The 16211-nt window shown below is 42.3% G+C and overlaps 1 protein-coding gene across 1 annotated transcript; it reads left to right on the top strand.

Moving 5' to 3' along the window:
- Positions 1–2134: 2134 nt before the first annotated feature.
- On the top strand, positions 2135–15326 carry fbxo28 (F-box protein 28). The gene is made up of 5 exons (XM_080868557.1): positions 2135–2340; positions 3449–3558; positions 6559–6697; positions 11808–12003; positions 12286–15326. Exons 1-5 carry the CDS (start codon positions 2152–2154, stop codon positions 12786–12788), a joined length of 1137 nt encoding a protein of 378 aa, XP_080724683.1. The 5' UTR covers positions 2135–2151; the 3' UTR covers positions 12789–15326.
- The last annotated feature ends 885 nt before the right edge of the window (positions 15327–16211 follow it).

The raw sequence follows: 16211 nt of genomic DNA, 5'->3' as shown, positions 1-16211 counted from the left end.
TATCTATTATACTTTTTCTTCAGTTCCAGATTAAGTTTCATGATGTTTTTTCACCCGTTTCAGAGTTTATCATGGGTGTGTATGGGACGGAATGTTGGGGCTAGAGTGAGACAGCTCAACTGCTAGAGTGAGAGGAGCAAAAAAATTAATCTTAAAATCTTTTTTAAAACTGCTGCTGTGTCTGCAGCGTTTGCTCTACAGGTATGATTTTACCCTCAAAATGTAGCCATCGCTGTCCTCTTTCATCCAATGTGTTTACTATTGTACTAGGTGTTATGGTTCTTTCGTAAATGTCACCAATGCACAGCCTCCTCCCTCCAACTCTTCCATAGAGACTAATGTTAAAACGGCTCAGAAGGTTCGTTTGAAAATCAGAAGAGCATGGTGTTTTTACACTGTCACCACATCCATATAATAAACTCCACAGGCATGAAAACTGAGAATTAGGTAGACTGGACATTGCTGCCGCTCACGGTGAAAGAATTTCGTCAATACGACCTATACTTTTCATTTGGGAGCGATTTGTTTCGGCCTGACTTTTCTGTTCATTTTAAGCAGCAAAAGTGAGGTGCATGTCTGTGTCCGTGTGTATGGAGCCATTGGGTGCGGTCACTATAGCAACCAGGCTCACACCTGCCTGCTTAACGAGCTCTCTCTGCCACTCTGCCAAGATTCAACTTAAACACTTCTCTTTCAACTGCTGCTGTGTCCACAGTGTTACAGCCATCATTTTACCCTCAAAATGTCGCCATCGTTGTTCTCTTTCTAACACTGTGTCTTTAAAAGCTCAGACATTTAAAATTTTTAAATGGTGTGGATCCAAGCGGAGGGATCACATTTTAGTCATTCAGTGATTCAAAGAATATGACCTTTTAATATTCATTCAGATGTTTTCTGACTCTAAATGTTCTTTTCTCATTTCTTAGGTTTTTTTAATTTAAAATTAAAACATTTTCAGCTTTTTTCCAACTTCTTCTTCTGTGTAACCTTCAGCTTTTAGCAGTTCAGCACTTTTGTTTTCAGGTTAAATTCGGTTTTTTTTTTTATCTCATTCAAGATTTTTAACTTAAATTCAGTAATTAATTCATTTCAGTGCATACATTCAGATTCAAGCATTCACACTGCAGTTTCTTCAGAAAATGCACTTTCTAGTTGTAAATGTAAATGTTATCAGGAAATGATCAGACAGCAGAGGGTTTTCAGGAAACACTGTTAAATGTTCAGTTTCTATGCATATGTTAAAACAAGATCTAGAGTGTGATTAAAGTGGTGGGTGGGTTCTTTTACATTTTGAGAGACGCCAATTGAGTCTAATAACAGATTAAATGCCATGTTGAGGCTGTCATTTTTAGCATCTACATGGATGTTAAAATCACCCACAATAATTATTTTATCTGAGCTCAGAACTAAATTAGATATAAAGTCTGAGAAATCAGACAGAAACTCTGTGTAAGGCCCAGGGATGGATTCCGTCTCTCCTAACAAGACCAGGTTTCCTCTAGAAAGTTTCTCAATTATCTATGAAGCCCACGTCATTTTTTGGACACCACTCGGATGAAACCAGGAGATGTCCTTACTGAATCATCAGAGCTGAACAGGTGATGGAGAAACAGGTTTAACTTTTAGGTGACATGAATGAGTTGAAGGGAAGTTATGAACTGTTTCTGAGAGACAAATAACACCAGGATCGTTTTCTAAGTAGCTGACAGCTGGTAACTGCAGGGGCGGGTCTAGCAACGTTTTGCCAGGTAGAGCATTAACTGCTCAAAATGCCTGGGCCCATTTTTTGTCCCAGTCGAGCCCTGGCAGCGGCTATTTAGCGGAGAGCTCACCTAGTGAAACTGCATCCCCATCCCACTCTGACACCAGTGGAAAAGACCACGAGAGAGTAAACATTGTGAGGTGTGGGCCCTGGCTCACCTGCACCAACTTTCTGATGAACAAAGTGTGGCTGCTGTCTTCATCACACAGGATCACATCAGCATTTAATGTATGTATGTGAGAGCTGCAGCTCATGGTGGTTTCAAATGACTGTGGACCGCACTGTCCGGCTGGCTGTTAACAGCAGAGTCCGTTTTTCCATCTTTGAAGAAAAAATGGCACGAGCTTCCTATTGAAACGTCATTTCCGGCTCCTCTGTCTCAAAGCAAGATGGCGGCCGTGATAGAGAGAGTTGATGGATGTGTTGGGTCCTTGGACTCAGATATCGTGTCACTAAGACATACACCCCCTCCATCGGACCAGCAGCACCAGAACAACCCCCTGCTGGGCCTGCCCATCGTGGCCATCGAGACCATCCTCAACTTCCTGTCCTACGATGAGATCAGCCTGCTGCGCTCGGTGAGAACAAAAACAGCAGCAAAGCTAATGCTAGCCAGGGCTCCGAATCCTGTTTGGGTAGCACTCGTGTAAAGGCAGCGCAGACATCAGGCTGTTTCACATCCGTGCTCCAGTCTGGAGCCGTCTGTTTGCAGCCACGGCCCGCATTGTGCTCCTCGAATTAGCAAGACGGCCGAGATGAGCAGGGCTGGGATACACGACACAACACTATCACCATCACACAACTGTCAGAGCGCAGATGAGTGTTGGTCACGGAGTTGTTTGCAGCCAGTACCGGGCTCGTGGCTGTCCTTGTGTAACTCTGTGGGGTTAGTAGAAGCCTCGCAGCTCCATTCACCTACACTTCAGTCTGCTCGGCACACAGCCTGGAGGCTTCGTTCTTCTCCTGCTGTGCAGAATCAGTCGCTGTCATGTGTTAGTTTGCGTTTGCTGAGGAGTTCGTGGCTCACTGGCTAAGTGAGGTAATAAGACTGCTGTGCACTACCCGTGTTTTCACTGACATTTGCAGATGAACGAACCGTTTTCCTGCTGAGATACTCATAGCTACTAAACACTCCCCTCTTGATGCAAAGTATTGTGACATGTAATACAAACAAGATGTGCAATGAAGATTTTTTTGTCATTACACAATGCTCTGTGGACTGTGTCATACCTTACTTACCAGTATGAGCGGTGCAGCTGTGTCAGCAGATACGTATCAGGTCAGTGTCAAATGACTGTTGATATTTGATGATCAGGTTTAACAAAGTGACTTCATGACTTCTGTAAATGTGGACTTTTTCCTTAAGCAGCAGAAAGCGTTTCCTCCAGTCTAACCCAAAGTAGAATTCAGCCATTGCTTTTTCCTCTGATCCCCTTAACGGTGACATCCGGGAGTAGTTTTTGCAGCAGGATTGTAAGAGAGGATGGTAAATATTCCTTTGAAAACAACAGGAATGATAAGAGCCAATGTATCAGCTCTTAAAACTGTGAATGTAGAGACTGGAAGCCCTCCACTTTATCCAAAGCACTGTGTCAAGAATCCCATGTAGGCAAATAACTTGAAACTCTGAATTGCTACGTACTCATCAGATTACCTGTCCACCTGTTCTCTCTGATCTGTCTTCAGGTATGCAAGCGTATGGACATGATTTGCCAGCGTGTCCTGAATCAGGGATTCCTGAAGGTGGAGCGTTACCACAGCCTGTGCCAGAGGCAAGTCAAAGCCCAGCTGCCCAGGTCAGTATCACATCACAAGTTATTCCACTCTCACTGCACTCTGGTTTTCTTCAGGAACTCTCCTTTATTTAATTATTTGGCCAACTTTAAGAAGCTTGGAAATGACTTTATACTTTTTCCTTGATCTGAATGAATTGGCTGGCACTTATGTAGAGCGCTTTTTTGTCATAATCATCTCATCCTTGCACAAGTATTTTTTCTAAATTCTTCATAAGCTGGGATATAAAATTCACATGTACCTTGTACTAAATGAAAGCATTGTATTTAAATGCAGAGGAGGGAAAAGTCATTGTTCATAAAACAAAACTACAGGTACTGGTTGGTGAGTTAGGACATTGGGAGACAAAACCAAATAAAACATCCTTAACAAACAAAGTGTGTTCTCATGATATCCTTCTGGTAAGGTGCTTCTGTCAGTAGGGTGGGATTTAAGTTCTTGATTCCCATCAAGGACGAGAGCATGATGGGTAACGTCCAAACTGCATCCAGGATAGAAACAGCTGCATTATGCTGCTAACACAACTTCAGCTCCTTCCAAGCACATGCACAGATAGCATGCTAATTCTAAGCTAGCCACGATCCCAGAGTGATGTGAAAACTGACTGAATGCTAAGCCGACCACAGCGGCCAGACCCTGAACTCCAACAGGGAAGAAGCTTGATAATCAGTCAGGCTGCAGTGTCCGTTTATACGGGTTCAGCTTTGTGTTCATACCTAAATGTCAAGAGAAGGGTCATTTGTGTGTCCTTATTAGGGATTTGTGCTGGTGGCTGGGACTGCTTTACACAGTCTGAGCTTTCAGACCCTTTTTATTACCCCTCAGCTGTAAAAGGCTGATGGGGTTTTGCTATCACCCAGCCAGATGAGCAGGCAGTGTGGGCACCCAAGTTTGTGAATGCAACAACTCAAGAATGAGGCGACGTAGAATTCAAACCATAGGTGCATCTACTAAAAATCTTGGATGAGTTTAAATCCGGGTAATCTTAACCTCAAGGTCAAAGGTCAAGTTTTCCAAAAATCATCAGGGATTTTCACATTTCTACTGGTGGCTGCCGGTAGAGCAGGGCGATATGACCAAAAATATTTATCACGATATACATTTGAAAATTTGCGATAACGATATAACTGACGATATAATTGACACCAGGCAAAATACTTTACAACTCCACAACTGTATTAGTGCAAAAAAAACCCATCTATGTATTTTCACTGAAACAAGCAGCTGTTTTTTATGTGCATTAAAGTTATATAAAAACGTAACAGTGCAAATTCCTCGCTGACAGTTTAACCAAAAGGCATTTCCAGTGGAAACTGGCCGACACATCCTCAGCATAACCATGTATAACATCCACAACACTTAAAAAGAGGTTATATACACACAACACGGTAACATTATGTTGAAGCACAGTACGTATCGCTCCGCCTACGATAGCCGTAACGCTCCGACAATCCATCAAGCGGTGCGGGTTTGTAGCTCAGCAAAGTCGTACTGAAACATTTGACAGATTTTCGAGCGCCGTGCACATAAAATCGTTTCGAGGTCAGTAAACACAACCAGAGTTCAAACATAAGGCACACGGGGTTATAAGGGGCTCTGTCGACTTTCAGAAAAATTAAAGGATTGATTTTAAGTGTGCCGTATTTTCCAAACACGGTAATAACGACGGCCCGCTAGCATGCGCTACCAAAAATAGTGCTTTGTTGTGTATCTGAGGGACGAAAGCTAAACCAGTTCCACACCAGTGAAGCTGCAGCATTTTTACAAACCAGTTCAGGTTCATGGTTTCATTCAACGATCCGCTTTCGCTCTTCTCATTCTGCGTCGCCGCCGTGTGCGTATGTAAACAAAGGCACTGTGCATGCGTGTTTTACCCATATTCTATCGCCATATTTCATTTTCTTATCATTGCCCAACATTACACCGGTATTACCGTGAACGGTATGATATGGCCCAGCCCTAGCTGCCGGTATGTCACCATTTTAATTCCAGCCCTATTTATCTGACCTTCGTGTGAAGTTCATGGTGTCGGCCTGATGCTGAGGCCTGGTAGCTTCAGATAATAGTTACCAGACAAAGTAAAAGCAGGTCAGAGGCTCTCTTCCCTTCTGCTTGGTTTCTGTGTAAACAAGAAGCCAAGATTCTTACAGCATATGTGAGCATGGTGTATTGTGTCCACAATATGTATCTATCTTCTCTCTCTTGTATGTATTATTGTAGGGTCTACCTTACTGTGTGTGTGTGTGTGTGTGTGTGTGTGTGTGTGTGTGTGTGTGTGTGTGTGTGTGTGTGTGTGTGTGTGTGTGTGTGTGTGTGTGTGTGTGTGTGTGTGTGTGTGTGTGTGTCCCCTCGTCAGCCTCCTTTTTTGGCAGCTTCTTTTGGGCGTCGCCTCAGTGGATCATCTGCCTCCATCTCACCATAAACCAAAAATCACTTTATGCCTGTGAAACACACACACCCCTTAAACACTGAAAGCACTTCTCTGTCTAAACACTTTGTCTAGTATTCACAACCACAACTTTTCAGCTTTTAATTTTGTGCAGTTGGCAGTAAACTCCATGCCCCAAACCTCAGTAAATTATGTTTGTGTCATTCATTTCAATATTCTCCTCCCACTCGTTTGCCCTCTATGAAAGAGAAACTCCTACAAATACAGATATAATAAGGAGGTTTAATTGGAGTAGTAACTTCCATCTTTCAGACACTGTGTTCTTTTGGGGTTTTTTGTGTTGTTTCTTAGTCAAACCTACAATAGTTTCTTGACGTCATCACAGGCTTTTGTGCTGTGCTGGCTGTGAGTGCCTCCTGTGTCTGTTACAGGCTCTATTTCTGATCCTTTTCAAACAAGTTTGAATCCCACTTCTAAAACAAGTCAAATGAGTCTTGAACAGTAAATCTTTTTCTTAATGATGTCAAGAAAAAGATCATATGAATGATATAAATGACAATACATAGAAATGGATATTCTTTAAAGTTCTCTTCATGTTTCCATTGTCTCCCAGGAGAGAGTCAGAGAGGAGAAACCACTCCCTGGCCCGTCACGCTGACATCCTGGCTGCTGTGGAGACCCGCCTTTCACTACTCAACATGACCTTCATGAAATATGTGGACTCCAACCTGTGTTGCTTCATCCCCGGAAAGGTTAGTGTAGCTGCTACTGGCAAACAACTCTGCAGCATCAGTAGTTTTCAAGACAGAAGGGAAAAGTTCTCATTTAAAAAGCTCATTTTTTCCTTTTGCAGCAAGTCCACATTAATCCACATTTATTTTTCTTTTTTATGTATTTAGTTTATGTTCTATGGACCCCTGTCTGTTAATAAAGTGAAACGAATCCCCACTTTGGTGTTTGCCGTGACATGCTATAATTTGTTCCTGGGTCTGGCGCTACATGCAGGATGGTAAACAGATGAGTCCAAAGCAATAAAAGCAAGTTTTAGTCAAATCCAGATGCTGAATATGGCTCTTGTGCTTTTAAATATAGCGATATAGGTAGGGCTGCTCAATTAATCTAATTTTAATCACGATTACGATCTGGGCTTTCAACGATCATTAAAAATGACTGAGCCGATTATTAGCCCCTCCCTCATGCTTTACTCTCGCGCTGCTCCGTGTGGCAAATCGAGCGCACCTCTCTGCATTTCGAACACGCGTCACAACAATTAAGAGGACCCGAGGGAAGCTCGGAAAGCTAAGCAGAAGTTATTTGGAGAGGAGAGTGACTGCTGTTGGTTAAAAAGAGGTAAAAACCTTCAGTGGTGTGGAAGCATTATGGGTTCATGGAGTCAGACTGGATCAAGTAGACACAGTGTGTAAACTTTGCTACAGTGTAGCTGCACCACAGAGCAACACTGCAAAGCTCACTAAACATAGATGTTTACATTTATTTCTTATATTGCAAACATTTGCACTGTTATCAGTATTTGCACTATTTTATATTATTTTTTTAAAGTCATTATTCAACACATTGTTATTATTAAATAAATATCGTCAAATAATCGAGATCTCAATTTCAGTGAAAATAATCGTGATTATCATTTTTGCCATAATCGAGCGGCCCTAGATATAGGTATAAATATGAATATAAATATAAAAGGACAAGTATGTGTGCAGGTATTTATGGTGGTATACAGAAGTGACAGGGTGCAGTGAGGTGTGATTATTTCTGTGGACCTGACTGATGTGGATGAATTACAGAGTCTGACAGCAGCATGAAGGAACGAGCTCCTGTAACGTTCCCTCAGACAGCCAGGTTGAAGGAACCTGTTGCTGAAACTGCTCTTCAGATTGTCCAGTGTGTTATGTAGGGGGGAGTCATTTTCCATGATTGCCAGCAGTCTTGCCCGCATTCTGTCCCTGATCACCACCTCCAGGGTGACGAGCTTCATGCCAACAACAGAACCAGCCTTCCTCGTTAGTTTGTTCAGTTTGATTGCATTGTCCTATTAAGGTTTATGGAAATCAGTCTGCAGTTGGCTCATCATCAGGAGGGTTTGATCAAGTAACTACCAGGGCTGAGACACTCAGCTGTCACATGACTAATTTATTTATATAGCACCAAATTACAACAACAGTCGCCTCAAGGCGCTTTATATTGTACAGTAGATCCTACAATGATAGATACAGAGAAAAGCCCAACAATCATATGACCCCCTATGAGCAGCACTTTGGCAACAGTTGGAAGGGAAAACTCCCTTTTAACAGGAAGAAACCTCCAGCAGAACCAGGCTCAGGGAGGGGCGGGGCCATCTGCTGTGATTGGTTGGGGTGAGAGAAGGAAGACAGGATAAAAGACATGCTGTGGAAGAGAGACAGAGGTTAATAACAGATATGATTCAATGCAGAGAGGTCTGTTAATACATAGTGAGTGAGAAAGGTGACTGGAAAGGAAAAACCCAGTGCATCATGGGAATCCCCCGGCAGCCTACGTCTATTGCAGCATAACTAAGGGAGGATTCAGGGTCACCTGGTCCAGCCCTAACTATATGCTTTAGCAAAAAGGAAAGTTTGAAGCCTGATCTTAAAAGTAGAGATAGTGTCTGTCTCCTGAATCCAAACTGGAAGCTGGTTCCACAGAAGAGGGGCCTGAAAACTGAAGGCTCTCCCTCCCATTCTACTTTTAAATACTCTAGGAACAACAAGTAGGCCTGCAGAGCGAGAGCGAAGTGCTCTAATAGGGTGATATGGTACTACAAGGTCATTAAGATAAGATGGGGCCTGATTATTTAAGACCTTGTATGTGAGGAGCAGGATTTTGAATTCTGGATTTAACAGGAAGCCAAAACAGGAGAAATCTGCTCTCTCTTTCTAGTCCCTGTCAGGACTCTTGCTGCAGCATTTTGGATCAGCTGAAGGCTTTTCAGCGAGTTTTTTGGACTTCCTGATAATAATGAATTACAGTCGTCCAGCCTGGAAGTAATAAATGCATGAACTAGTTTTTCAGCGTCACTCTGAGACAGGATATTTCTAATTCTAGAGATGTTGCACAAATGGAAGAACGCAGTCTTACATATGTGTTTAATATGTGCGTTGAAGGACATGTCCTGGTCAAAAATGACTCCAAGGTTCCTCACAGCGTTACTGGAGGCCAAGGTAATGCCATCCAGAGTAAGAATCTGGTTAGATACCATATTTCTAAGCTTTTCAGGGCCGAGTACAATAACCTCAGTTTGATCTGAATTAAGAAGCAGAAAGTTAGCGGCCATCCAGGTCTTTATGTCTTTAAGACATTCCTGCAGTTTAACTCATTGGTGTGTGTTATCTGGCTTCATGGACAGATAGAGCTGGGTGTCATCTGCATAGCAGTGAAAATGTATGCTATGTCTTCTAATGATACTGCCTAAGGGAAGCATGTATAATGTAAACAGAATTGGTCCTAGCACTGAACCCTGTGGAACTCCATAATTAACCTCAGTGTGTGAAGAGGACTCTCCATTTACATGCACAAACTGGAGTCTATTAGATAGATATGATACAAACCACTGCAGTGCAGTACCTGTAATACCTACAGCGTGTTCTAATCGCTCTAATAGGATATTATGGTCGACAGTATCGAACGCTGCACTGAGGTCTAGCAGGACAAGCACAGAGATGAGTCCACTGTCAGAGGCCATAAGAAGATCATTTGTAACCTTCACTAAAGCTGTTTCTGTGCTGTGATGAGCTCTGAAACCTGACTGAAACTCTTCAAATAAACCTCTGCAGATGATCTGTTAGCTGTTTGACAACTACTCTTTCAAGGATGTTTGATATAAAGGAAGGTTGGAGATTGGCCTATAATTAGCTAAGACTGCTGGGTCTAGAGATGCTTTTTGAGTAAAGGTTTAACTACAGCTAGCTTGAAGGCCTGTGGTACATAGCCGATCATTAGAGATAGGTTGATCATATTTAAGATCGAAGCATTAATTAATGGCAGGACTTCTTTGAGCAGTTTTGTAGGAATGGGGTCTAAAAGACACGTTGATGGTTTGGAGGAAGTAATTATTGAAGTTAACTCAGAAAGATCAATTGGAGAAAAAGAGTCTAACTTAACATCAATGGTACTAAGAGTAGCTGTAGATAATATTACATCTGTGGGATGATTACTGGTCATTTTTTCTCTAATGATAAAAATTTTATTTGTGAAGAAGTTCATGAAGTCATTACTAGTTAACGTTAAAGGGATGGTTGGCTCAACAGAGCTCTGACTGTTTGTCAGCCTGGCTACAGAGCTGAAGAGAAACCTGGGGTTGTTCTTATTTTCTTCAATCAGTGATGAATAGTAAGATGTTCTGGCTTTGCGGAGGGCTTTCTTATAAAGCAGCAAACTATTTCTCCAGGCTAAATGATGATCCTCTAAATTTGTGACACGCCATTTCCTCTCCAGATTACGAGTCATCTGCTTTAGGCTACGTGTTTGAGAATTATACCACAGAGTCAGGTACTTCTGATTAGAGACCTTAGTTTTCACAGGAGCTACAGTATCCAGAGTCGTACGTAGGTAGGAGGTGAAATTATTAACAAGATAATCGACCTCTGTTGGGTTAGCGTTCAGATAGCTGCTCTGCTCTGTGTTGGTACAGGGCATCAGGAAACACTGTTAAATGTTCAGTTTCTATGCCATATGTTAAAACAAGATCTAGAGAGTGATTAAAGTGGTGGGTGGGTTCTTTTACATTTTGAGAGACGCCAATTGAGTCTAATAACAGATTAAATGCCATGTTGAGGCTGTCATTTTTAGCATCTACATGGATGTTAAAATCACCCACAATAATTATTTTATCTGAGCTTAGCACTGAGATTCAAGTAAAGTGAATGGCTACTTTGACAGGGTTTCCACACCCCTGTCCCCCAATAGTCAATCTAAGAGTGAGGTTTATTGCTACCAATAACAACAAAACTGAAAGCATAAACTCCAGGTCTGTGAAGGTTCTTTAAGTTGCTCGAAGACGTCTTCAAGCAACTTAAAGAAGTCCAGATGCTTTTCTTTCCAAACTCCTTAGACCATAAACTCCAGGGTGAAAAAAGGTCAAAATAATAAACAAAACAACCTATTCCAAAGAAGTGCTACCTAAACCCTACTCGAAACCAAACTAAACAAAACACAAGCACTACCTTTAATTCCCTAATTTAATAAACAAGAGAAAAAGTGCAAAAAAATAGGGTGTTCACCCCTTCTGCTTCAGTGCTATTTACAAGATCAAGCACTGCCAGTTTGGAGGCCGAGGACAGGTCTGCTGTTGCTGCCTGGGGAACATCTGCGGGAGACAGGGTTTTTGAAATGGCCAGTTCATAGTGGGTGTCAGTCAGCAGGTGGCAGGTCAAAGCTGGCCCAAAACGGCTCCTCCAATCACGTGGAGGCCCTGCAGAGACTCTTAAAGGCACAGAACACACACTGATTCAGAATATGGCCAGGGCCTTAACACACATGTTGAACTGCAGTGGAAGGAAAATGCCCTAAATCAACAACAGTACCAGCATGATTAAAAAGGAAAACTATTTCTTTGATTATTGATGTTGAAACCGTCTTTAATCAGGTTGGTGCCGTTGCTGCTGGTTTAGGACGTCTTAGCTGCACCACAGTTCAACATGTGACCATTAAAAACTATGCTTTAACTGTTAGTAGTGGCTCATACCAGAGCCTTTTTCATTTGTTTCTTCCGACCAGGTCAGCTCCCCACACATGAATGCCGCATCGAGCTTTTAAAAGCCTGTTTCACTCATTATTTCTCTGTTATTTGTATTCTCCTGATCACGTGCTGTTGTGTGTCATCAGGTTATAGATGAGATTTACCGCGTGTTGCGCTACGTGAACTCTACCCGAGCACCTCAGCGAGCTCATGAGGTTCTGCAGGAGTTGAGGGACATCTCCTCCATGGCCATGGAGTACTTCGATGAGAAGATCGTCCCCATTCTGAAGAAGAAACTGCCGGGAGCCGATCTGTCTGGTCGCCTCATTGGCTCTGCACCAGGTAATTGAAATGTGACAAAAACAATAATAGTTGCGCATCCCTATTGCACCGGGTGTCCAAGGTTTTAAATGCAACATGTGAGCCACAGTGGTTGTGCGTTTGTGGCTTTCCATTTGTATCAGAGTTGTCGCTAAATGTGAGAGACGAGAAAGTCATCGTCCTGTTTAGTCTTACGTGCCACCCCAGCCGTTGGTTGTTTGCACTGCTCTGCACGCGCTCTGCTTCACACGCTATGCTAACTCTGGAACACGCTTTACTCAGATGTGTGTCTTGTGCCCTCAGTGGCAGGTCCATCTACCTCTTTGACCACCATGTCCTTGCTGGCTAAGAACACACCTTCTCGCTCTGAGATGACCAAGGTGCAGCAGCAGGTGAAAGTGAACGGGGCATCGATGACGGTATTGCGGAGGGAGATGCAGGAAATTCGGGTCAAGCAGCTGGAGCAGCAGAAGCAGCTGCAGGACCAGGAGCAGAAGCTGCAGGAACAGAGCCAGGTGATCGCTGAGCAGAACGCCCGCCTCGCAGAGCTGGAGCACAAGCTCCGTGAACTGATGGAGAGTAGCGCTGCTGCTATCGGAGGACCCAGGCCCAACACAACTGTCCCCTCCACATCCAGCAGCTCTGCTGTGTCTTTCACTGCTGCCAGCACATCTGCTGCTGTCTTGACAGGCGTGGCTGCAGCCTCACCCAGGGAGACAGAGGGTGAGGTAGGGTCTTCGCTAAAACGCACCAGAAAAAGCTCAGACCTTCCACGGCAATCCAAACGGCTGCGCAGCAAGAAATGAGAAACTAGTGTGTCATTTAGCTCAAGTTATTTTGATTTTTAAGGTCTGACTGATCACATCTTAAACCAGTGCCCAGAGTTATCAGCCACTCCACCAACACACTTCCTGTATACTGTCTCACACACAGCGCTGACACCACCTGCTGTGGTGTGGAATAATTCTCTGCTGTCCACAACCAAAGCACTGAACCCTGAATGTCATCCAGGACTTTGCACATGGTTAGGTTTGTCGTTACAGAACTGTTAATGTCTGATTTTCCTTTTGTTAAAGACTCGCCTAAATAATACATTACTGTGTAAACACGTCACTAGTTTATAGTTTCACCTTTAAAAAGGTCCCGTTCTCAGCTACTCCGCGTTGTAGTTTCTACTTTGAGCAGTGGATTACTCCACATGTGGCGATGTAGTGATTTCAGGCAGTGGACTGAGTCAGACTACAGTGTGACCTAGGGTGACAGAGTGACTTGCTGATGATTTATCACTACCTGCATGATAATGTAACTCTATAGAAGACATTAGGCTTTGACTACACAATGTTTTTTCTTATGCTCCATTCATCAGTGTCCTGGTTCTGCACATAGGGTTTGTTGGCCAGTCCTTGCAAGGCTTCTGAACCACTTAAATCAATAAGGGTATAGGTGGGTGGTTGGCTATTTGCCTCTAAAAAGGTTGTTTCATTGAAATGACTGTACTCTCAAATGAAGATGCTTATATTTGCAGCCTTGTTAACAGAAGTCACCTTGCACATGTGATTTAATGCATTTCCTGTTTGTTAAGAAAATGTTCATATTTGTCATTTTGGGAACATAAACTACTAAAGGATATCGAATGAAAATAGGAAGTGTGATGCTCCTGGAACAGCCTAACTGCGGTTGCATGTTGTCAGTAGTTAGTGATCTTCACAGGGGTCTAAATCAGTTGCAACAGCTTCTTTCTAAGTTTGGCTAAGTGCAATATGAATCGATGAAATAGTCAGTGGTTTATTTCTTTGTAGTAGCTCGCTTTTTCTTTTTTTTCAAGAGCTGCTGCTCAGATGAGTTTTTGATGAATTCTTGAATCTTCATGAAAAGCACGGCTGAAAGGAGGAGAAGGCCAAACTGTCATGTCAAGCTCTTTGGGGGGGGAATATGCACATCAGTTTCTTTCCACTCTTTACAGAAGCAGCAGAGAGCACAGGAGCCATGCTGTGCTGAATATGAAAGCAGTCATGCGTTTGAAGCCCCTCATGTCCATATTTGGCTGTTATATGATGCATTACTGTATGAGCTGTGCTGAGGATAAAAATACTATAAAACTGACCTTGATGGCAAACTGGTGTTTTGCATCTGTTCTCTGAATAACGTGAGAAGCCTGATATGAGCTTCAAACATTCTGCATATTCACTGTACACAACATGTACTCCAGTACAGGTCAGTGTTTTACCCTGGGGGGGTTTCATTGTGTAGTCTGTCCTGACTGCACAAACTGGAGACACACAAGGCCTAACTTTGGCAGGCTTGCACAATACTTTTAATACTTTCACTTTGCTAACAGTCTGAAAACTGAGACGACCTTGAATTAAGTACTTTAACTCAATAAATGTAACCTGGTGTCACTTGCTGGCTTTTATCGACATTTTCAGCCACATGTTGCTTGATACAACATTTGGCCAACCTCGTCTGCTGATGAAGATCTGAAGGTTTTAGTCCGTTTCTGAGGTCTAAATGAAAACAACGATCAGTTGTTTGCTTCTTATACTTTTTTGAGCTTTTAAGATTTCTGGGATGTCGTTGTCAGATCATGTAAACACTCCTCCAGTATTGAATTGCAAATATAGAATCCCCGCTGGCTCATACTGGGCTTCTCCCCAGCTTAGGACTTGTAGTACTTCAGTAAACCCAGAGAAAAACACAAGTGTAGAAGTACATGTGGGGGAAAAGAAGGAAGGAAAAAACCAGAACAAGATTGCATTTCAAAGGTCACTTCTAAAACTTGCAGGTTTTTCTCACTTTGTCCCAAATGCCAGCTGATTTTTGTTTTTTCCTTATGTTTTGAAACTCTTCCTGAGACTTCTGCCTCCACCTGAAAAAGACGAGGGAGTGAACCTGATTTTTGGACTTTTTTGCACAAATAGATGGTGGCAGTGGGAACCGATTACCGTTAGACTGCCTGCTTCCTTCTCTGTACAAACTTGTTTTGTTGCCTTGTGGCTGCACTTGTGTTTTCCTTGTTCCAAGTGTTTCTGTTCTTTGGAAGACCTGAACTAACACATGGCACATTCATTTGGTAAAGACATTTTGGAAATGCATCTCACGTGTCTATTATGAAGACACAAGGCAACAAAGCACAAGAAGATGTAATCTGGTGGTTCCATCTGAGACTGCGTCTCAGTCTAGAAAACCTTACTGTATTCTTCATGTATTTTAAAGTGCAGATTGTGAATTATTTCATGTACGTATGCCAAGAAAACTATCTTTTGAGTTGGGGCTAATTGTACAGTCTTGTTGCACACATTATTGTTACTGGTGTACAAATCAAACCTATTAAAAATCAGCTAACACATTTGTGTATCTCTGATTGTAAACATGAAGCTGTAGATTTAATGTTAATATTTGAGTGTTCATTCATCATATACATTCATTACGTTTGGTAGTAAAACAAATGTAATTGACATCATTCTTTGCTTGTGTGGTCGGTCGTATTATCCATTTTGGTGGATACATGACATTGGCACGAAAGAAATAAAAACAATAACAGGAAATGTTCGTGCTGGAGACAGGAAACCAGTTCTGATGACTAACTAACTGGAGTGCTGTGCTGGTACGCTGCAGTGTGGCAATGAGACTGCATCCAAATCAAAGCCATTTTTTAAACATATGGGCAGAAATCTGTGCCATCAGAAACTGAATTTGAATAAGTTCAATTTGAATTTGAATTTATGGTTTGAAAATGATCATCACTAAATTGAAATTGAATTTATATTTTGAAAATGAATTGATTTGCTTTGAAACTGCATTTTATCCTTTAAAAATTCAGCTCTCGAATAATTTCAGTTTCACTTCTCACCATTCAATTTCAGTTCCAAAATTCAGTTTTTTGGAACTTACATCCGGTTCCGGTTCAAGCGCAGATTAATAGAACTACGTTTTACTAGCGGACCGAAAGTGTTACTGACGGGAATCTACAGCGTCTTGAGCTGAATTAAGACTTCAGAAGTCATTCGTCATGTCGAATGACCAGCGGATAAACTCTCAGGTTGGTAATAAATGTATTACATGTATAAGAACAAGCGTCATGTTAACAAAAGATAGCCGTACAGTAACTTTTATGCTTATTGTAGCTGTTAGCTAAAAACGCTAATTTAGCGTAGTTTGCCCTGAATTCAGCTTTGACAACAAATATGATCGACTGTTTCTAGTAGAATTCCAAAGTTGTCATCTTGGAC

Source organism: Rhamphochromis sp. 'chilingali' (assembly GCF_963969265.1).
Source record: "Rhamphochromis sp. 'chilingali' genome assembly, chromosome: 20".
NCBI lineage: Eukaryota > Metazoa > Chordata > Actinopteri > Cichliformes > Cichlidae > Rhamphochromis > Rhamphochromis sp. 'chilingali'.
This window is presented reverse-complemented; position numbering and strand designations above follow the sequence as displayed.